The 24531-nt window shown below is 39.2% G+C and overlaps 1 protein-coding gene across 2 annotated transcripts; it reads right to left on the reverse strand.

The window, feature by feature from the left end:
• Positions 1–1753: 1753 nt before the first annotated feature.
• Qvr (glycosylphosphatidylinositol-anchored protein quiver) lies at positions 1754–23598 on the reverse strand. 2 transcript variants are annotated; one of them, XM_078191651.1, is made up of 6 exons: positions 23225–23598; positions 18053–18313; positions 13326–13468; positions 8745–8792; positions 7648–7794; positions 1754–7374 (listed from the first exon to the last, which is right to left on the reverse strand). In XM_078191651.1, exons 3-6 carry the CDS (start codon positions 13348–13350, stop codon positions 7118–7120), a joined length of 477 nt encoding a protein of 158 aa, XP_078047777.1. In that variant the 5' UTR covers positions 13351–13468; positions 18053–18313; positions 23225–23598; the 3' UTR covers positions 1754–7117. The 2 variants fall into 2 exon arrangements, with proteins under 2 accessions (XP_078047777.1, XP_078047776.1); XM_078191650.1 differs by lacking the exons at positions 18053–18313; positions 23225–23598 and adding an exon at positions 12709–12886 and having other exon boundaries at positions 13326–13464.
• Between the last annotated feature and the right edge of the window lie 933 nt (positions 23599–24531).

The raw sequence follows: 24531 nt of genomic DNA on the forward strand, positions 1-24531 counted from the left end.
AACATTCCAATAACATATTATATAATATATATTAAATGAAAAAATTTCTGAATATTATATTCTTCCGGATTAATTAAAATTACCTAAGAAAGAATTCATCACCTGTTTCTAATAACTGCATAAAACTCCGCGGTTCGAGCGTCGCGACACGAACGATAACAGGAAATATAAAATTTTCAATGACCGCCAAATCTCGTCTCGCTTGCTCCGCAAATTCGTATATTACCCATGCCGCGCGCAAATCGTTCCATCGTATAACCAGGACCGTAACAATAGCGGACGCTTACGCGGCGTCCGGTGCTCGGCGATCGGCGCGACGACCGGATTCGTCCACCCGATCCTCTCGTAATCTAAGCTAAGCACTGCTTAACGTTAATCCGTGTGATCCGGCCTCGCGATTGTACTACGTCTGGTAAAAAATTAATAAACGCCCGGGCAAATAATTTCTATTCGTCGACAAACTTTCGTCCCGGGAAAGACAAACACGCCCCCCCGGTGCCCGTACGCAAACGCGCCAACTCGCCTGATCCACCGCGCGCGCCTCTTACCGACTACGCTTTTTTCTTTTTTTTTCTCTTTTTTGCCATTCGGAACAGCGGCTACCCTACTGAACGTGTCGCCCCCGTTAACGCCTATACGTTATAAATCGAAAGATCTCGCCGACTTTTCCCGGCCGCGGCGACGATATGTGCATCGAGGAAACATCACTTCGCTCTATACGCTTGCGACTTCAACGCTCCCCACTTTTCTCCTCATTTCAGACAGTTTCGAGCGAGACGCGTGTCATCGGTTCGGACTGTTGCTGATCAAGCTGCTGCGTCTGCTCGTCGAGACTTTCTTTTTAACCCTTTGTAGCGTTTAAGCCAGCGAAGCGTCGGGAAGCTGAAGCGTCACGTGGCTCCAATCAGCCGTCGAGTTGAAACCGATTTCACAGAATTTTCTTTCGACGGTGCGAGCTTATATCGAGGGAATGAAACTGGGACGTTTTAGAAAATTCAGGCGAACGCTCCTTCGAGAACTCTTGCGAACAGGTGCACACACTCCGAGTACTTCTTTGTTTCTGTAACGTCGCGTCAATACCGTCATCGTTGCAAGAACACTGTCTCGGCGATCCCTCAATCTTACTCGCGACGATATAGTACTTCGAACCTCCCTGACAATTCGAGCATAGTCGTCGGTCGCTGGTCGGAACCGTTCGTGAACGACGGTCGGGGTCGCGTCGTCGTTCGCGTGGCTGTTTAAAGCTGGCAAAGGGTTAATCGGACGACAGAACGGAATAGAAAAACCTGAGACGTTTCCGCCGATTCCTCACGCGACTAGGCGTCCGTCCCGTCGGATCCTATTGGTCGAAAGAAAGAAAAAAAAAGAAAACGAAGAACGGAAACGTAACCGAGTGTCGATCGAACAGAAAACGGAACGAAACCATGGAAAGTATACGGCCCCGTGTTAATTCGTAAATAAGAAAAGAAAGATCGTGTCCGTACATCGGAGCAGAATGGGGAACAACGAGATATATATTACGTGCTGTTTAAAACGCTACTTGACCATCGAAACATCATCTCATGCTGGCCCGGGGACCATTACCCGGGACTCCGCTCAACGAAATCAACCAGAACGACACACTAACGCTGAATCAGTGTAATAATAATCAGTTTTTATAATAGAAACGATAATAATAATCATAGTGATAATAACGATAATAATAATAATAATGATAATGAAATGATAATAATAATGAACTCAGATATAACGCTGGAGAAAACAGAGATAATAATGATAGTAACAACAATGATAATGACAATAATACTAAATAATAGTAATAATAATAATAATAATAGTAATGGTAATAATAGTAATTTAAACGATGATAATAATAGGCTGAGTTAAAAAGAACCAACAAAGTCCTGGGGCAACGGCATACAAAATTCGGTTAATACACACATACTGACACGTAAATATACAGAAGGGGGTAATCTTGACACTTGCATCGTAATAAATATCGATCCCATACACCATTCAGTATGCGCAAAGAAATGTTCGTCAACAGCGAGATTAAAGTGTGTAATATATATATAATGTATTATATATATATAGAGCGTGTCGTACGGTTTTGGTCGGACAATCTCGGCGCGAGTTAACATCGAGTTCTGAACAGACAGAAAGTATATAACGTACACACACACATCGAGTTCTCATATCAACGATCCCCTTCGATCTCTTTTCAATAAATGCAAGCACTTGGATTATCTAGAAATGAGTTTTTTTTTGTCGTGTATTAGAAGCGGTCTGAGAATAAGAGTATAATAGAACGAACCCCCCGCGTAGCCCCCGAAAGCAGTTTCATTTTTTCGTTCCTCGACGAAGCGAACGTGACGACGCTTGGGTCCCGTCTATTCGTATCAGCGTGGCCGGGCGTTCGCCCGGTGTTTTGCGATAATTTGCACGACGGTGTTTGGCTCGTCGGTAGAGAGGTACATACATTGCCACGTGAATGATCGTCAGGTCCGAATCGTGCCAGATCGAGCGGTTCGCCTCGAGACTCTCGTCTCGGGCGCCGTACGCCGTTACTTCGCATGGTACTCGGATCGGGTAGCAATACCACGTGGATTCTTTCCAGCTGCGAGGCCAGACTCGGAAATGAGATTCGCCCGTGTCACATGCTGATTCCGTTTCGTCGTTGCTAAGCTCCCGCCGCGTGTCGACGCGCCGCGGTCCGCCGACGCGAGCAACGCGGCGATCGATCGACGCGATTGATCGGTGCGACTAATCGGCGCGAGCAATCGACGCGTTTCGAATCGGCGAGCGGTCTCCGCCGCGGTTACTCCAAGGAGCGTAGCAGCGGTCCGCGGAGCCACCTGGCGAACGACGGAAGCTGGGGCTCGGTAAATGCGTAGTAGAGGAAATATATGGTTAGCGAGAGCGAGAGAAAGAGAGAGATCTATAGAATGTGGAGTCAGAATCGCGTAGCCTCGCAGCCGCGCGTGCGACAATGAACAAATGACGCGACACGAGCCGCATGGCTTGCCAGAGCAAACACCGGTTAGCTCGCTTGATCTCGCAAGCACCGAAGCTTGTTTGGCAAGAAGCTTCGCTCAGGAAGCCTCTCTGTGAGGACATGCGCGTTCAACTTGGCCGTGCCAGCCGGACCCCCGACGCCGGAGCTCTTTTTGTCGGCCGGTCGCGGTAAGCTTTGCGTTTTCAAGTTCCGGCGAGGCGCTCGGGCGTGTGTTGCTCGCGCGCGACGGCCTCGCCTTCTCGCGCGCGGATCGTGTGCTTCCCCGCTTGCAACGCCGCTTTTTTTTGTTTATTTGCTTGCGTGCCGAACAACCCCGCCTATCGAACAACCGCCCTTCGAAGCGCCGTCAAAGCCAGACCCGATGGATTTTGCCGAGAGACCCGTCCCGATTGGTTGTTTCGTATAATGCGCGCGGACACTTGTGGCGTGGCACGTTCGAAGCTGAAGGCCCACGTTTTGTGCTTTGTTAGTTCGATCTGCCTCGCGTTGCATTCGTCGGGGTGGAAGGTTTCGTGTTCGGGTCACTGTGTTTCGCGCCGGTTCTCGGGCCGGAAACAGGCTTCCTTGTCGCTTCCATATCGAAACATAGACGATACTGTATCGTCGTCGATATTTAGGAGTCGTTACAGTCGATTCTCTCTCGGTATTTGCTGACGCGACCGCGTTCACGCTTCTCGTCGTGGTTTTATGAGTTGGAAGACTGTTCCGTCGCGAAACGACGGCTACGAACATGGAGTTCTATAGTTTGTCGCAACAGTACTAGTATCCATGCAAGTGTCATGCAAGGTGTTGCTGCACGGAGACTTGAACACGTCGCCGACAGAGGAAACTTCGACTTTCACTCGATTTTCTTCGCGTTGAAAGTGATCGTTGAATTAATCGAGATTTGGTTTTATAGCTGATTTTAGAATTGCTGGTTTGCAAGTGGAAATGTTCCTCTGTCACGGCTGTTAACACACTATATATCGAAGGTGCTACAATCCATGCACTCAGAGTAGCTTCTGTCTACTTGTGAACACACTCCTGCTAAATATGTGATTGCAGAACTCACTAGTCTACCGCAGTACACAGACGCTCGTGCGCGCCGTCGAAAGATCAACTTTTCAAGGTCGGATTTTGGCAATTTGACAATCGATTGATTCGAGATCGTGGTCTTATAAATGACGGAATGTTTTTGTTCTCAGAGAAAATTCTGTTTTAAGGAGAACCGAGGGCTTAATTTTTAAATTGAGCAGACTATCGTCAACCCCTTGTCATTTTAATATATATAATCTGTTGAGTATGAATAATATTCTATTCTCTTTAATAAATCGCCTTTTTGTTCTCTTCAATCCAGTCAGCAATATTTAAACATTTCAGTAAACGTATACACGCGATATAAACTGTCTTTTATCTTAAAAATTGTTACAATCGGAAATCTTGTAATCGTTTCAACTATAAAGTGACATGGGTATAGCTAGACAAGGGGTAATTTGCATGACTTCATAAAAGATGTCTATGTTCCAAATTCTATTGTATAATTATTCGATCGTTAAACAATTACTATCAAATTGTATGATTGATACAAAATTGTAATCTCAATAAACATCGCCCGAAATTTTTCCACGTAGAGATTCTTCACAACGCTCTACGCGTTTTAATATACATTTTATACACATTTTAATATTCATATTGTTTCGATGATCTTTCGAGAGGCGCGTCGGCGAGTGAACACGAGAAACGTAGAACACGAAAATGCTGTTGTCGGTGCTCGCTGGCTGCCGTCGATGCCATTGGTGTGACGTCGTCGTCGATATGGACCGAAACGATGCGGTCCGGCCCCATGGTCCACCATAACACGGATGGTACCATATACATATTCCCGTGTTTTCTTTTTTTTTCCCCTGACCGCCCGTTTCGCTTCGGCTCGAGTGCTATATTATGCGTAAAGGACACCGGTGCCCCGTCCCGTATAGCGAATGATTCGCGTTCGCGGTGCGTCACAGTGACGAAGAACAACGATCGGTATAGCAACAGCGAGAGATTCAGAGAAACATTCTAACGAGACGCGTCGATTATTTAAAAGGACGAATAGCAAAAGGCTTGATCAAGAAAATGATTGCGTAGACGTCAAATGTCGCGTTCAGTTTTGGTTGTTCTGTCAGAGTTAGGATCATACTGGAAGATGTTGCTTAAGAATGATTGACACTTCGTTGAGGTTATAATTGTGTAGAATGTTGGAAGTTAAATTATCTGAATTTATTTGAATTAATCGGAATTTTTCTGATTTTTTCTGAACTAATCTGAATTTATTTGAATTTATTTGAATTTATTTGAATTTATTTGAATTTATTTGAATTTATTAGAATCTATCTGAATTCATCTGAATTTATCTGAATTGATTTGAATTTTTCTGAATTTATCTGAATTTATCTGAACTAATCTGAATTTTTCTGAATTTTTCTGTATTTATCAGAATTTATCCGAATTTATCTGAATTTATCCGAATTTTCCTGAATTTCTTTCTCGAAACGCGTGTCAAACCGGTTCGACCGAACCGGCGCGATCGCAATTCAAATCGCGGACCAGGATCCGCATGCAACAATCGACCTCTACACAACCAGACAACCATCTCTCTGTGACCACACACGGACATCCTCCGTCACATCGCAAAGAACATCCGCGAGCTCCGAGCGCGCGCGTTCATCAAAGCTTGCTACCGCGAAACGTGACACGCGGAACGAGACGCCTGCCGGACTCTCTCCCGCGGGGCCTCGCAACGAATCGGTTCAACGGTTCCGCGGTTGCTCGTACAAATATACCTTTTGCGTAAGTTTCGTGTTCTATGATGGCTTGGAAACATGGCGGAGAACTGGTGCGGAACGAGGGCGACGTCAAGCGGCTGAGGTACTCTACTGAGAGAAACATTCAGACGAACCACAGTATGATGCTCCGCTACGTTTGGTCTCTATAGCTGTCCTGATTACCATCTAAGTGATCACGGTTTTTGGATAGTGGGGGGGTGGATGCAAGAATGACAATCAAAGTACAGGGTTGCACGGATGCAAATGAATCGAAGAAAGTATCAATGAACGAATCGAAAAAACAGAACGCCGTCGGAACGCATGCGGAATCGAAAAAACAGAAACTCGGTCGCCCGTTTGACGCAGTTAAGATCGAACGGTGGTCCGGACGTCGGCCCTTGGCGGTGGGACACCCGGACAGCTCGGGTTTGACGGCCCTTCCTTCAAACCGGAGCCGTCGGGGGTCAGGGACGCGCTCTGGGCGACGCGAAAGGGTGTCGGAATCGGTGCGTCGACCCTGCGGCCGGCGCCGTCGATGACGCGAAAGGGGAGGTCAAAGTGCTGCTAGCTTCGTGCAAGACGGACGAAAAATAGATAGATAAAGACAGAGAGAGAGAGAGAGAGAGAGAGAGAGCCTGAGGGGACGAATGATCGCGGATCCGCGGGTGCAAAATTATCGACGGGGGGGCAAATTCGGTACACGGTGCACATGTTTCACGAACTCATTGCAGCCGAACGGTGTTCTCTCAGGTGGCGACACAAACAAAAGGGCTCGTGATCGAATCGTGAGGGTGACAGTCGGATGATTTGTCTACACAGAACACGGTCGGGATCTCTCGCTACTTACTAAGTCGGAGAATGAGAGAAAGAAAGACAGAGAAAGAAAGAGAAAAAGAGAGTAGAGAAAGAGAGAGAGAGAGAAAAGATGTGTGTGTCGGGACGAGCGATGCGCAAGACGCAGGATCTTCGGACGAGAAAGACGTCTCCTCGAGCACAGTTCCCGGCTCTCGAAGCGAACCCTTTCCCGAAGCGTTCCCATAACCCTGACATAACCCTTTCCCGTGCGGCATCTTGTACTACAACGTACTATCCTCGTCATGTCACAACTTCGCCGGCTCCATTCGCGAATTGGTTCAATTCGCGAGTAGCATCGTTTCGCGAGAGGATCGCTCCTCCCGACCAGGGATAGCTTTCAGTGTCGCCGTCTATAAACTAAACGTCTACTGTGGAGATATGATCGGAACCACTGTTTTGAGGGGTGGGGGTTTGAGGGGCGGGGAGGGAGTGGGGGTGGGGGTGAATTTCGAGTAAATCAGTGTTATACAACGTGACCATTGCAACGTTCTACAAAGCAAGCTGGGGCCCCTAAGATGACCGAGCGTAGTACAAGGATGGTCGACAGGATCGTCAGGAGTACGGGATTCGAACACGAGGTCGGGGAGACACGATTGCACATATCCTCCTCACAGAAGCACATGTGACCAGTGCCGGTACTTTCCATCATGCACACGTGGTCCACCATGAACAAATTTATTTGTAGCTGCGAAGTGCAGGTCCGTCTCACACTTTCGTACGCTGCGAACAGAAAACGGGACGTTTCTCAAATCACTGCGATACAGTAATTTTTGGTGTAGGGTGAACGTTTGCAATTGTCGCACCTGTCGCAATTATCGCGACGTTGGATTGGAAACGTGTGATATATATAAATAAGTTTTAAAAAATAAGTAAATTTTCAATATTCCGCAGAAATTATTGTTACCCATATTTCACTGACGTGTTAAATATTTAATAGCGAAGATTTTAATTAGGTTAATTGAGTTATAGAAGAATTGCGATATTAATACTTACGCGACTTCGCGTTGCGAACCATTTTCACGCAGCAGCCGTTGCATGTCATCAAGGGCGGCTGGTCCCTCGGAAGCGCGGTGTAATTGAAGGGATCCTTACATCTGAGGTCCGTCCACGAGTCGCACTCGTAGCAGTATACGGAGCGAGCTGAAAACACCGTCACAAATGAACGCAAACCGTATTTCGGTATTTCTCGATTCAGATAGAGAAGAAGTCAATTTTTGCAAATCGTTTCGAATAATTGCAATAACGCTGCGATATTTATTTACGACGGAAAGTGTTTCCGTTTAACCCTTAGCATACGGGGGTGGTTGTTTAATTATTTTCATTTTTTAGTATATTACTTAGCTACTTTATAGTCTTATATAAGTATACTTTATTGTCTTATATAATATATTTTATAGTCTTATATAGTATACTTTATTTAGTAAAAATCGATGATGGTATCTGTCAATATATATTATTATTATTACTATTTAATTCTAACAAGTAAGAGCAAATTCAAAAATTAAAAACCTCTGTAAAGGTTTATATAATTCTTTGTTCGATTGTCTTTGAAAATTTCTTGCAATTATTAATAAATAATTTTGCCTCGACAGCTTTCATTTATTTTACATAGAAGAAATAACAACAAGAAGAAAACTGATATACAAGATATAGTAATAATATTGATATTTAATATTTATTTGTTATATTTACCATATTTGTTATATTTATCATATCTGCTATATTTACTATATCTATTATATTTATCATATCTATTATATGTCCTATATTTATTCTATTTTTCTCTATATTTTCTATTTATATATATATATATATATATATATATATATATATATATTTCCCTAAAAATTTCTACATATTTGATAAAAAACAATTGACTCGACGTTCCACCTTGGTATGCTAAGCGTCAACGCGTTTCTCGAACAAACATTATTAATGAATTCCCGCGATCAAAGTAGCAGCGCGCGTGGCTCGACTAATACACCGGATAGAGAATCGAATGTGAAGAGGACGTGTGCCCTGCTGTCTAATGTTGGCGTACAACGATGACAACGAGGGGACACTGTAGAGAAGCTGGCTTGATCACTCACTCTGGCACTCCGCGCGACAGACGGTGGCAACCGCGAGTACAATTGCCGCTGAAACGAAACATCGTTGATTATTTTAGACGATGGTAACAATACAGAACGGTAACTGCGAACAGCTACGAGAAACGATAATTCTGAACAACATAAAAAACGGGTGCACAAACGCTATCACTACCACTAAAAGGTTCATCCTACTTGCTACGGTCTCTCGCTATCGTCGTGGTTGCAATCTAAACGGCGGCTAACAACAGGAATCGTGGATCTGAACCGCAATTCAACGTGATTTAACAGAATCGATCCGTAAACAATTGAACTATTTCATAGTGATAAATATCTTTACGTTTATGTGACGATTATAATATACCAAATTGATCTATTATTTTAAAGGTTTAGATATTTAAGCTCGCGTACAAGCACGCTTTTTCGCGATTTAATATACTTTCGGCTGTGCTTTATTGATAACAAATTCGATCGTTTTTTAATATGTCTATTAATCTATTACTTCAAATGTCTACATATTTACGCGGGCGTACAGAACGCATAAATTTGCAGACATTTCTCGCGTATTGTTATACTTTCGGCTATGCTTTGTTAATAATAAATTCGATCGTTTTTTAATTTAAATAACGACTACCAGCATTTAGACTCGCATAAATAGGACAGACAAAAAAGATCCGACAATTTCCGGCTCTTCACGGAACAACAGAGCGGACGCGTCACCTCACAGAAAAATATGCTACCCTTTCAGCTGCGAACGCGTCAACCCGGTCAAACTTTCACCAAAATTCGAAGAAACTGTCGCGACACCGAATTTTCGATTTCACGCGTCCGGACGGTCAACGATCGAGCGTCGTCGACTTGCTGTGACCTCGTGGAATTTTCGTGGGCACCTCGACGATCGATACTCCCCAGGCGAACACCCCTTTTATTCTATTTCCATACCTTCCAGCACGCAGCGTAATCTTTGTCGTGGCATGTGTGGGGGAAACATTTTGCAGTTAATATAGAAAACGATTGACAGTCGATGGTTTCGATGATGGGGGATATGTTTAGTAGCCGTGTTTAACGAGTTGTTTTTTTTTTTTGGTTTTTAGAAAACTTGGATTTCGTACGTACCTCGGGCCGGGAATAATAAACGTGATCGATTCTCGCACGTAGAAGGATCTCTACGGCGCAAAGGAGTCTCTAACGGGCGTCTGTCTCTCTCTGTGCACGGATCGTGTGCGTGTGTGTCGCATTCGCAGCCTGTCGTTGACGATAAAAATAACCGGACCACTACGCGGATAGAAAAATGGGACAGCCGGCGTCCGGAGAACTTTAAGACGCTCTTCTCTTAGGTTCTTTCAAACCGCATCGTTCGTTAGCGACATTTCTTCGCGTACTTATTTAATGACAGAACTATACGATGATAGAAATTGGAATTGTAAAAATTGTATTGTTTTTGGAATATCTCCGAAATTATAGTTTTTGAAATATTGTATTGCTATGGACAATTATATAGTCATTGTCATGGTATAAAAGCAAGAAACTAGTTCAAAAGTTCTATAAAACTGCGAACGTCGACTTCAATTGTTTACGTTAAATATTATACATTACATTACAGTATAATTATATTATATGTATTACATTATAGCATAACTATATTATATGTATTATATTATATTATAATTATACTATATATATTATAATTATGCTATATGTAGTATATTATATTATAATTATATTATATGTATAGTGTATTAAATGTCAGAGGGTTAAGAGAAGCTTAAATACAGATCTCTATATAATACTTGTCTCTTTTGTTATATAATTTATGTATTATAATTTATATATCAAAATTTATAAATCAAAATTTATATAATTTACATATTAAATGAATAAAATTTGCAGAAATTAGCGAAAACTATCGCGACGAAATAATTAATCTAACCAGTTTGTTGAGTGCGTTAATGCGACAAACATGATTTCCGGCAGCCATGTTGGTTCACACATCGCGTCCAGATTATCGGAAGACCGTGTGATCTGACCGGCATGCGCTCGATCGAGCGGAAGTAAATCGAGAAACGGGATATTCTTATCGTCGACGACACGTTGCGCGTGTCTACCCTTATCTATGCTAATTACAAAGCCGAGCCTGTTTCGCTACAATTTCGTCTCCGCTTTTCTTTTTTTCCTTTCCTCGGTTGCAGACTCGCCGTAGGCGGTCCCCGGCACGATCGCCCTCCAAGGCAATCGATAAAGCGCCTTCCATTCGTATTCTAACCAGTCGGGCACGATTCTGGAGAGCTCTTTCGGCTTTTCGAGCGTCCCTCGAGATCTCCAATTTTCTGACGATTCTAGTGCTCGCGGTACAAGGTCGTCGATTTACTCGCGGTTTTATGTCTCGAGTGCTGACGATGCACCTTTTATGGGGGAGAAATGGCGAAAGGGCGTTTCTCGAGGGACGCTGTTTTTTATTTAATATTTGACTGATTTTTTGAAATTTTAATGGGGAGTTTGATCGATTGCAGTACATTTTTAAATAAGTAATGAATATATTTGGAATAAGTAATTAATAAATTTGAAATAAGCAATGAATATAAACTTGAAATAAGTAATGAATATAATCTTTAAATAAGTAATAAATAACCTCAAAAAATAAGTAATGAATAACCTCGAAATAACAAATAAATAATTTCTAAATATGTAATAAACACACTTGAAATAAATAATAAAAACACTTGAAATAAATAATAAAGACACTTGAAATAAATGTACTATCTCGTGAACAATGAAGATTTTTCACGTGAAATGCAAATTGGAGAAACATCGTCTGCAGAAGTTTTGTTAAAAGTCCGCTTCTGCAGCCACGTTGACGAATACGAAAATTCACTGAAATACACTGAAAGCTTGATATCGTTTTCAAATGAAAAATGGATTTCCTTAGAATCATCGAAAGTGCTTGGAAATTGAATGACAATATATTTCTTTCGTCGTGGGTATCTAGCGTCGAAGCATAGTAATCAAGCTACGAATGGAATCTTTTTTTTTTAATACAAAACTGCGCCCGTGCAAATACTTTCAATATTGCTAAATAAGGGGGAGGGAGAAATTTGGTGTCTGGAAAAAGGACGTGCTTTATTGTTTTATATTTATTATTTTATAGCTGTATTGAAGTAATAGATTAATCTATTTCAATCTATACTAATATAATTATATTAATTTATAATTTTAAAATCATAAATTGAAGTGATTGTTTCGTTTTAATTGTAAGTGAAAGTTAGGGTTATTTTGGTTTTAGAAGGCACGCCCTTGTTCCAAATGATACTTTGATTATTGTTTCAAAGGGGATGCGGATTCTAGCTGACACGAAGGGTGAAAGCAGAAAACGACACATAAACGGGGGTGATTGTTCCCCTAGCGTGGTTCATCGAACTTCGAAACCCCGGGAACCTGACGCACTACCATGGACGAAAATATACGTAACTACGATTTCATTGATTTATGTGAAGAATTATATTATGCATTAATAATTGTTTGATATTTCAGTAGAAAACATTAAAATAGTTCTTTAAAAATTCTTTATTATGCGAGAAGTAATTCGAAAAGAAATGAGTTGAGAAATCATTGAGTATTAGTTAATATTAATTGATAAAAGTTATATAATTTTTGTTAATTTTGTTAAAAATTGCCTGGATCGATTTTGAATAGTAGAAACCAAAATTAAAGTGACATAATTTTGACATAACCTAGATCAATTTTGAATAGCATATACTAATTAAAAATAAATTTTGAATTTTTCTCAATATTAACAAATGCAAATGAATGCGTTGGTATTACTATTGTCGTCCATAGTATGCAAAATACCATATGAACAAAAGGGGCCAAAATGCTTGGAACACAGATCAATTTCAATAGAATAAAACAACAGCATGACTCCCGTAATGTTTTTTCTGCCACATTTACGAATAAAATACATATAGCCTACCACTATTGTTGCTGCGCACGTCACGAATTAAACGAAGACACATTCGGCACCCATCGTTCGAGTTTACGTGTTTCCCATCGGAATCGAACGGGTTGCGACGGAACGCATATAACTATTATTTATACACATCATTAACTCATAGACTTAAACGGCATGCATCACGGACAAAATTTCAACGCTGCAAATATAAAATCAATCTCCAGTGTACAAACAACTCCACCATTAAACAGACAGAATAAACAATTAATCCTTAAATCGTGAACAATCTCAGAAACTTTTAAAATCTATTTCTTTTTAATAAAAAAAAGGACATAAAAAAAGATAAAAAGAAATATTTAAAAAAAGCTACGTATTTCGTTTCAATATTCTCAAACACACGTTTCAACGAACATAATCGACAAAATCTAGACGGATAACTAGAACAATGTATCTCCGCTTAAAAGCCCGTGCATTATAAGTTTTCTATGGTTGTGCTCGTATGTAGGTTCAACGTGTTTTGGGGGCTCCTTCAAAAATACCACAGATAAAACACGAATAGGTAGTAATGGTTCACTCGAGTAGTATATCGTTCGTAAAATCACTGTACCGTACGTGGCATGGTCGCAGTCGAAACTCACCCACTAGATAGCTACGGGCCCCCATGTTGTTCCCTGGCTCGTTCCTTCGTCTCACTTGTTGTCCAGTCTCATGGCGTGCGACGCGTTCAACGTCGATGCAACGACCGTCGCCGGGCGCGGCTCGCGCGGTTGCATTCGATCAACTGCAACCAGAACGGAAAAATTGCGATTCCAGTCGACGACGGTTGCGCCGAAATAAATTACCGCGTTGTTAACCCTTTGCACTCGAAGCCATTTTCATTGTAAATCTGTTGGAATTTGTGTCTCGTGGCATTTTCATTTTGTGCGACAAAGTGCATCTCGTGCATGTGAAACTGTAGTTTGAGAGTCGTGTAAACAATTTCGCTTTTAATTATTATTTAAATGTGAATCTTATATTTTATATGTGTAATATTGACGTTAAACTTAATATATACTTTATATTTAATATATGCAATATGAACTTTAAACTGAATATATTAAACTTATTATATATCCAATATTATTAAATATAAACTTGATTAGTATAATAATTATTTTGGAAAATTCTGGAAGAATTTTATTGGTCCCTGAGAGTCGTCGTTCGACTGCAAAGGGTTGAAATCTCTGATCTGGTGCCCTTGGACGTCATCGGCTACTTTCCAGGAACCACCTGTCGGTTTTAATTATGCAAGTGCTAACCTAATCAGGTGACAAAGGCGCGCTAATGCTGAAATAGAGTCGCCTGTTTTAGAAAATCAATATTCCAGTTTCATCATTGCATACCGAGTAGTATAGTATAGTATACTGCTGACGAACCTATTCAACTACACGAATTGCTGACGAATCGGTAGCATTTTTAATTGATAATTATTTTGTTAAGACTAGGTTACCTGAGTATTACTTTATTATTTTATAAAGAGATATATATTATTATTGGTTTAGAAGAATTGGTTGATTTTTTAAGAAAATATGTTTAAGGGTGTTAGAAGAACATTTAATTGAATATTTTGATAACAAAAGTATGAAATTTCAAGATTTGTTTTACTGTAATTATATAAAAATTGTTCCCCATTTTGACGCGAAAGCAATAGCTGTTTTCAGTATTACTTTCATTAAGGATTTTTGAATGAACCAGAAAAATTATTTCAGATTTACGATTAAAATCACTTCGAGAACAACATTATTAACATAATACTCAATATAATTTAATATAATAATTAATATAATTTAACATAATAATTAATATAATTTAACATAATCTTGACATAACCTTGACATAACAAATTGAAACCCACTTGTCCCAACGGATCATTTTCTCGAGAATATTACAAACGCCTCGAATGTAGAACGGATCCAATAATTTAAGATCATTATTAACAATTAACCCAGCACGCGAGCCAAAGACGTTCCCTCAAATTTCCCTCTACGCCGATAGGTCGCACGACGTCAATTTATCAATTAACCGAACCGGCTCGTTCCACGCGCTCGTTCCGCCCTAACTCGCACCAATAATCAAATTATTATATCGGCGCACGTGAAACAATAGCGGGAACATCTCCGCGCTAACCCGCGGTCGACAATACTGCGGCAAACAGCTGATTGCGAGCCAACAAAATTGCCGCATGTTTCTGCACGGCGGTATCGCTCCAACATGATGTATCAATGTCGCTCGGAACCTTGGATCTCGGTTCCAGAATTATAGACCGGCGTCGATCGATAATTCGAACGTCTTTAACCCTTTGCGCGGTCCGCGCTGCATTCGCGGGTTCGCCCTTTCGGCCCGCAGAGATTATGCGAGTTAATGATCCGCTTGGTATTGTTTTCTTTGGAATTTGCAAAATCCTTAATTATGGCGATCTTATTATTATTTGGTGATATTATTATTTTATTAATTCGAAATTGAAAATTTCTAACGTTAAATTTCATCGCCCTGTCGTAACATTGTTTATTCTATATTTACGAACTTTGCCATACGCGAATTTATTTTTGTAAAAGCCGCGTTTCAGAGACAAGTTTCGATGGGTTCGAGACGATATTACAGCATTTGGCGCTCAAACTTCCGGATGTGGCGATCCGCAGAAGTTGCCTCGTCGCGTCGTTAAAATTGCTAACGTCGGGAAACGCGTCGAAAAGTTCTGCAACTTTGCAGGGAGGAATACGTAAGTCCTGCGGATCGATAAGAAGCATTACACCTGCGTTGTGTGACTCATTCTTCTACGGTGTTCTTCTATCGATTTGTAAGACGCGCGCGAGGCGTGCTTTTAACACTTGGTCCCCGTTTTAAATTCTCCACTGCGCAGTTTGGTTTTAGAAAAAAGTGGAAAGAAAATTTCGCGTGAACTGTATGCTGCAGTATGAAATAATTAATTGAATGTTTTATTATCTTTGTATAGTGTAAAGTAAGTTATTACTTTAGTAGTGATTAAGTTATTACTTAGTATTACTTAAGTAAGTTATTAAGTTATACTTAATACAATAAGTATTTTATTGCTTCTATATATAATAAAATAAGTATTCTATTATATTTATATATAAAATAAAATAAGTATTCTACTATTTTTATACATATAATAAAATAAGTATTCTATTATTTTTATGTATACAATAAAATAAATAGTTTCATTATTTTTATACATAATAAGATAAATATCTTACTATTTTCAATATCTCTGTGATTAATTATATTATTCACTTCATATAATATTTATGTTCATTTCGTATATTTTATTTCACGTACAATCTTTTTATTCATTTCGCACGCGTCTTTTTAAATTTTAGTTCTAGAGTTCTAGCTATAATATAGTGCAGCTGCGAAAGAGTAGACACTTCAGGTAACGTCTTTTGTTCCGTCGAGCATCGATCTGGCAAGCGAAGTGTTTCGTTTGCCCATAAGCCGAAGTGCCACACTCGAGGGTGAAAGCGATACTAAGCCAATCGTTTAACCTTATGCCTGTTTACACTACTTCGACACTTTCGCCGTCGCCGCGAATCCTCACAAAATTTGGCGAAATTAACCCCTTTCGCGCTACCATTTATTTCGCAAGTCCATTAACCCTTTACAATCGTATATCTACTGTCAGCCTCAAAATTTATTTGTCTTTTCATTTTACATAAGATATATAATTCTAAAATAATATGATAATTTTAATAAATCACTTCATTATAGATATTAAAAAAAGAAACAAATTCCAAAATGGCTCTCATTAATTTCCCTGTATCCAGACAAGTTTCATTTTGCATAAAAATTCACAGTCGATGCATCAGCCTCAAAATTAATGTTTAAATCAACGCGAACAATTCTATCACCCCCATGAGGCTAACACTACATCGACGCCATTAATTATCAAAATCCTATCAGCGTTAAAGTGATCAAAGATGACGTCAATATATTTTCATCTATATTTCTATATATTTTCATCTATATTTCTATCTATATTTCTATCTATTTTTCGATCTATATTTCTATATAGTTCCATCTATATTTTCATCTATATTTCCATCTATATTTCTATATATTACTATATATTTCTATCTATTTCTGTGACCACTCAGACGTTATTAATATCGAGACAATATTAAACAACAATCGCGTTCGATTCACAAACTCCCCGAGCAAAGGGAATTCTCATTTGCATTCCGCGACGGGGTACCGAATATACGATTCACTTTGAAGACAGTTTCCTTCTCAGTTTCCATCTCAGATCTCGCTGGATTCTGTCGCGATCGATCTGCTTGCTACTCGATGCAAATATTATGAACCGACAAGCAATGCTTATTTAAATGAGCTACCACCGCGACCGGATAGCGTCGCGCGGAAAACTAGATCTAGGAATACGCGTGTTCCCTGAATCAGTATCCGTTTCGCGAAGAGCATTATCGTGTGAAACAACCAGCGAAATGCATTGTTCCCATCCCAGCTTGAAATATGCAACGCAGGGCGAGGTAGTTCACGCGTTACGTAGTTCCTTGAGTTCTCGACGAAAGTGCACTCTGGGTACAGAGTACATAAATAAAGACGCTAACGACGCTTTTCGGCTGAACTTTAACCCTTTGCCCTGGGAGCCATATTTGCCGTGAATATAAAATAATCTTTCTGGCTTGTGAGACCGCTATTTTATTTTTAGTAATTAGGATTGGTGATTATTTATTTCGTTTTTAATAGATAGGATTGGTAATTGTTTATTTTGCTTTTAATAGTTAGGACTGGTAATTATATATTTGGTTTCCAATAATTAGGTTTGGTAATTATTTATTTTGTTTTTAATAGTTAGAATGTAAAGGGTTGAGCACCATATGACATTCGCTAGTCTTATATTTCAATCAGAATAGCTAAATTCTTTTTTCAGAAAAATAGTTTAATAAAATCTACGTTTAAATTTAAAAAATTTGAAACGAGGTTATATAGATTAAAATTACGAATTTATCTAGAATAATTTATTAAGATATTTGTATATTTTGCAAGATTATTCTAATCGGAAGGAAATGTATAAAATTATCTTGAACATATAGAATCTTCAATTTAACGTTTAGTTATCCATGTTAATTATTAATATCAAATATAAATATTAAAAATTAACGAATAATGATTATTAAATCAATATAAAATTATCTTCGATCTGAAAGACGCACGATAGATTATTCTCTAAGTCTTTATAGCGATCTAGACACGATATTACAAAGCAAAAAGTTAAAATACATTTTCCCTTAAATTGAAAAATAAGTCCATTAACTTAGCGTTAAAAATGTACATGGAAGAGTCGACGTACCTCACGAGAAAGCGTCGGGTATTCTTGGCCCTCGCTGGAAGAATGCTCCGAGAGATAAAAGTCGCCGGCTGTCGTGGAAACCACGTCGCGATCCGGATCGGCTCGTCGACGCTCTGCTACGACGAGCGACAACTGTTCCGGTGTCGGCCGTTTTTCGCACTTTTACGTTGCGATTAAGCACCGTGTATAGGATAGCGTCGTGACCACACTCCTCTCTGTCGCTTCTTACGTCACCGTTTTCGACGGAGGGGGCTGACGATCCTGAAAGAATTTCAAGCGAAAAGATTCGGCGCGAAGTCTCTCACGGATTTGTTTTCAACCCTTGGAACTTGCGAGACGTGGGAGTCGATCGCGTGGCGCATGCTGGGATCGAAACCTTGTCAATTAAGTGTTAATATTATTATTTTTTAATTAGTATTGTTCGGTGACGATCTATTGTTACACCTGGAGATATATATAAATATATTATACTTTAAAATATAAAATCTTTAAAATCCGTTTGCATACTTGAAATTATTAATAATGACATTAACATCAAATAGATTATTCTAATAATAAAATTAGAAATATTAATTATTTCATACAGGCAAAAGCGAGCATAATTAAAATTGTACCGAAAAAAAATTATTCATTAAAATAATAATATTTCTATAAAATAATAATATTAAGTATGCAACTTTTGGAATAAAAGTTTGATAAAAAATTTACAAAACAAAAAATTGTTACTCTTCTCTGTCATCTCGAGCATCGAATTTTTATCAATATGTAAAGAATAACTAACTAATAAATTTCTCTATCTTAACTAACAACTTCAATCATTTGAAACTAAGTAAAATAGTTAATTATTTCGAACGCGCAAAGTCGAAAGTTATTCTTGCCAAATTTATCAAAATATTTTCTCTTAATAAAGAAACGAATTAAATTGAAGAAAGGATTAATTTAGGTATATAGGATAAATGCGATTGTGGAAGAGTTACGTATGCTATAGCGTATGTATAGACACGGGTACGTTTCGACCCCGCATTCGCCGCGCGAAGGTTAAGACGTACGGTTCTCCGGCTCGCGTTATTTCTCAGATTCGCGTTAAAAGCCTTGAGATTGATTCCGTTTCGACAAAACTGGCGACATTAGTCACAACAGTGGAGAAAAAAGGAGGAAACGCACATCCTCTTTAACCGAGCACGATGTGCATAATGATGTGCGACACTTTGCACAAGAGAGAAAGAGCGAGAGAGAGACGCAGCTATCATATTAAGCAGAAAACCACTTTTGCTCTTCGAGCTACGTGATACAGGCTTCATAAATAGCCCTGTGATCCAATGATATGGTTGCTACGGAATGTTGTTGTTAATCGTATCTTGACTGTAAAGTACTACTCTTCGTTGTTATATAACTATTGCTTAATTCTATTAAATAATAATAGTGAATCGAAAACACTTTAAGTACAAATTAGTATTAAATTCTTGATATCGAATATTACTGATGGAGATAAACAATATAAATTAAATAGTCCTATTTGCACAAATTAAAAATTTTTGTTATCATAGTTGTTTTTTTAAAGCACAGTTCTTGTTTATCACGAAATTAAAACATAAATGAATCGATCATTTTTAGTGATCTAATCTATGTAAAATTTGTTAGTTTTTGCTGTTAACTGTAGTATTTACTATATTGTTAGTAACGTGTATACTATTCACTGAATAATTGTTATTACTATTTCAACAGAAACTGTAAATTTCTCTTCGTGACACATTGGTATCCTATATTTCTTTTACTCGACTGCAAAGGGTTGCAATATCTGATCCGGTGCTGTTGTACGTCATCGGCTAGTTTCCAGGAACCACCTGTCGGTTCTAATTATGCAAGTGCTAACCTAATCAGGTGACAAAGGCGCGCCAAAGCTGAAATACAGTCGCCTGTTTTAGAAATAGAGTCGCCACTTTTTTAAACGCAAATCCTCGAATGTCTCGGTTTCAGTAAAAATGGACTTAGGCCAGTTTAAAAATGTACGGCTTCGCATGTTCGATTCAGGCTAACAGATTTTATATTCATGAATATAAATACCCGTCGCCGGTATTCAGTGATCGTCGCAAAGCACGCAGCGATAGAATGCATTAATTTCCAGCGCAAGCTTCGAACGCGTACACGTGTGACTATATCCAGTACACGCATACACATACACAGGTGTAAATGCTGTTCCATAAAGCTTTTGCATAATTTCTAGCAACAATACCCTGATGGCTACATGTACAATCTGCTATGGGCGTTCTTCTATGAATTTATAATTAACTAATCTTTTCTACGCTTTATTTCGTCACTGCAATTTCTGCGACATAATAAATAAATGAGAAAATACAGTTCATTCAATAATTGCAATATATTTTTAAAAGTTAGGAGATTAATTGGTACTGAATTTTTATAGTGACAGTTTTCATTGTCATGGCAGCCATTCTCCATTTAATAAATTCAATATATATATAATGATAGTATATAAATCAATATTATAGAAAATAATAATACTATATAAATTAAATTTATATAAAATAATAATTCTATATAAATTAGATGATGAAAAATCGCTGATGAAAAATTAATCTTTTCTGACCGGGGAAACAAATCTCAACAAAATCGTAGTTTTAATAAAAAAAATAAACCAACTTCTTTGCACATAAGATGATCGCGGTTACATTTAGAATTAACCGGATTGGTTTGCATAAGTAGCCCATAGATCCGGTGTCTTGTGTTCCCACAGAACACAATTTAACGAAATGCCTGGAATCACGGGAGAATCACGTGGCGATTGATCGACAGGTCAATATAGGCGACGACGATCGGTAAAACGGCTACTCGACATCTCTCATGCAAATGTTTACATAAGCGGAGACGACACGGCCTCCTCCCCCCTTTGATGTATGAGATGCATAATGGAAAATACTATTGGACGGGGCGTCGCGCAACAAGGCATAATGCGTAGCAAAGGCTTCTGTGCAAACTTCTTCGATACACGAGCCGCGAAACGAAATGGAATCGATGCTAAATCGTTCGATGATTTGTGGATCTGTTGTCCGCTGTATAAAATTAGTAGCAACATTGTAAATTTTAGAAATAAACAATAAAGATTCCTTTTACTATTAGGTTTATAGAATTTGTTAAATGATGGGTCACTAGTTTTTTCATTCGTGTGTATGTAGTAATTTTTAATGTTAAAATAATAATAATTTGATAGGTTATAATGTTGTAGTAATGTTAATATTTATTATGATGTTATGATTATATTAATATATATTATTATAGTGTAATGATATTAATGTATATTATAGTATTATAATAGTACCAACATGTTAATGTATATTATAGTACTATAATCACATTAATATATATTATGGTATTATAATAATATCAATATAATATAATATTATAAAAGTTACATTTATGAGTTATTTATTTAGCATACACTGTCTAAAGAAGAAGATTTGTAGAAGGTAAATTCAATTTATCGATTAACAATTTAAAAGTATCGTACAAAATAATTCACTATATTTTTCTACAAAAATTATAACAATTCGAAATGTTCAACCAACAGTGTACGCCTTACTTGCAACAATTACTACAACATTCACTAAAAATCGAAACGTCTAATTATTAAATTTACAACCAAATACAAAACAGCTGCTTCCACTCCTCCGAAAATCAATTGTTAACAACGACGCCACTTCGAAGTACTCGTTAACCGCGAACGCGTCGACGACCAAAATTGCGACACCTGTTGCGTTGGAAAATTTAGACGGACACTTCATCCGACGACTCCTGAAAATATCAATCCTCGAAACGACGTTCGAAAACTACTAACAATCGAAGTATTTCTCGAAGGACGTGATCCACAGGTATCCTTTTTCCATAGAAAAATACGCGACAGTGCCGAGAGGAAACCATGTGCACGAAGACGGAACGCGGAAATGGTTGACGCGCAAACATCTGTTTTGCGCCACGTCGAGCGTGTTAATAGAATTTCCAAGACGGCCGATTAACAGTAAACTTGGATTTTTGTAGGTTTCGCTAGCGCTTGGGCTTCGACGCCTTCTATAAATCGTGCCTAGCTGGACCTGCACGTTACGCCATTGCCCCGCAATCAATGATTAACAAAGTTGCAAAAAGAATGCAAACTGCAGGGAGAAATAAATTCTAAAAGAAGTAAAGCTGCAGTAAATCTAAATGAAGTAAAGAAGAAGTAGATTCTAAATGAAGTAAAGAAGAAGTGAATTCTAAAAGAAGTAAAGAAAAAGTAAATTCTAAATAAAATAAAAAGAAAAAGTAAATTCTAAATAAAATAAAAAGAAGAAGTAAATTTAAATAAAAGGAAGAAGAAGAAGTAAATCTAAATAAAGTAAAGAAGTAAACCCAAATAAAGTAAAGAAGAAATAGATTCTAAAAGAAGTAAAATCTAAATAAGGAAAATTCAGTAGATAATGCCGCAACGATCAGACGCTGCGTTCGTATTCGCTGCTGCTCCCGCGCTCTATTCAGAGAGAATCTCAAAGACAGCAAATTGCTCGAAGAAAATAACCACCCCAATTACCTACCATCGCAAAGAACAACGCCGCGATAACATATTATTTCTCTACTATTTTATATTAAGCTTTTAAATTGCAAATTATTTTACTAAGTTTGTAGAATTTACGGGACATTTCTGATGAACATCGAATGCGATAAATAAAATTTCTGTAAATCGTGGTATAGTTTTGTATAGATCTCCTCACCACCATAAACTACCAAACGCGTTCTTAAACACAGAATAATTCCTTGAAAATGAGTTTCAAAGCTACAGTCACGATTTTATACATCCACGATCTCAGCCCAGTCAGCTGTCTACGGTACGCAACAATTGCACACGCAGCCCCGTTCCATCGCGGTCGAACGAAAAAACCCGCAAGGGTCGAGAACTGTCGAGCGAGGCCACTATCGGTCGCGTGGTGATTGATCCGAACGAGAAGAGAGCCTTCTGTCGAAGAGCCACGAATAAGAAACGTGCACAGAGAACTTCACAGAGTCCGTAGACGGACGCACTCTCGGTCGCGTTGGCCATGCGGTATATAAGGGCGAATTCGTTCGGGCGCACGTGAAACGGGCGTTGCGGTGTACTCGTTTGCGAGAAACGCCGTCGTCGATACGTACACAGTTCATAGCGGGAAGATTCTGGCGAAGAGCGACACAGAAGACACAAGGTATCCTACTACCACCGAGCGGTTCTCTTCGGGTCTCTATCTCCGTCCAGGGATCCGACCAGGCTCTCCTGTTCACGGGGGTTCGCGTGCAGCCCTGGTGTCGGCGGCTCGCTGTCTACGACGGATCTATCTCTCCCTCTCTCTCTCTTTCTCTTTCTCTTTCTCTCTCTCGCTCTTCGATCACTGCACCACCAGCATGGCGACGGACGATCCCACGACGGGGCCAGGCGACGGTTGCGTTGCTCGCCAGGTGCAGTGATTGCGACTACGCCGAGCGTCGACGAGCGTCGCGGCGCAGTCCGCCGAGCGCCGCCCCGTGCCCGCGCAATCGGATACGGGAGAGAGAGGACTGCGGATCCAGGTCGATCAATATGACGGGTCAGCAGTCGTTGCCTCGTGCTCGCGCCCGTTGCCGCAACCACGAACAGACGCCGGAGGACACGGCGAACCGTACGCCGCCACGTTTGCGCCCTCGGGCGACTATGCCGCCGCCGTGTGGGCTTTTTCTTTCCTCTTTTTCGACCCTTTTTTTTTTTAAGCTCGTCGCACGTGTCCGCTTTGCCACCAGTTCCCTCGGCTTTTTGGGGGATGATTGGTCCAGGTCGATGATTTACAGGATTCTGGGATCATTAGGATTGTTTTTTTGGTTAGGAGGATTTTGGCAGATTTTTGGAAGGGTTGTTGTCGAGGGTTTTAGATTTTTTGAGGAAATAAAGTTGGTGATTAATTTGGATTTTTAATCGATTTATGTTGGAAATAGGAGTAAGGAAATTTTGGGGTTTTGTAGCTATTTTCGTTGATGTGTGAGTTAATTTTTGTGGGAGGTTTTGCGTAGATGGTTATTTCAGGGTTGTAATTGTTGTATGCTGTTTAAAAATACCTGTTAAAATGATATTTGCTTTATCTGGTTTCTTGTTGATGCTTGTTACTATTAATTAATATTAATATAAATATTGTGATAGCAAAATATTAAAATAAATATTATATATTACTATTTATTAGTGGTAAATATTAATGAACTTTGACATTATTATTTGTATATATTCTGGGAAGAATGTATCAGTTGTAGACAATATACTTTCTCTAATGGTAAAGTCGATTTTCAATTTATTTAACTAAAACCTGAACGGACCAATCATGGAGTGCAATCTCCTAATTTGTATTGCTATAAATAACCTTCTAATTTATATTACTAAAATTGTATTAATTATCACGAGAGTATAGTTTAAAATCGATTTGAGGTAACCTTAGAACAGT

Source organism: Augochlora pura, chromosome 10, assembly GCF_028453695.1.
Source record: "Augochlora pura isolate Apur16 chromosome 10, APUR_v2.2.1, whole genome shotgun sequence".
Classification (NCBI taxonomy): domain Eukaryota; kingdom Metazoa; phylum Arthropoda; class Insecta; order Hymenoptera; family Halictidae; genus Augochlora; species Augochlora pura.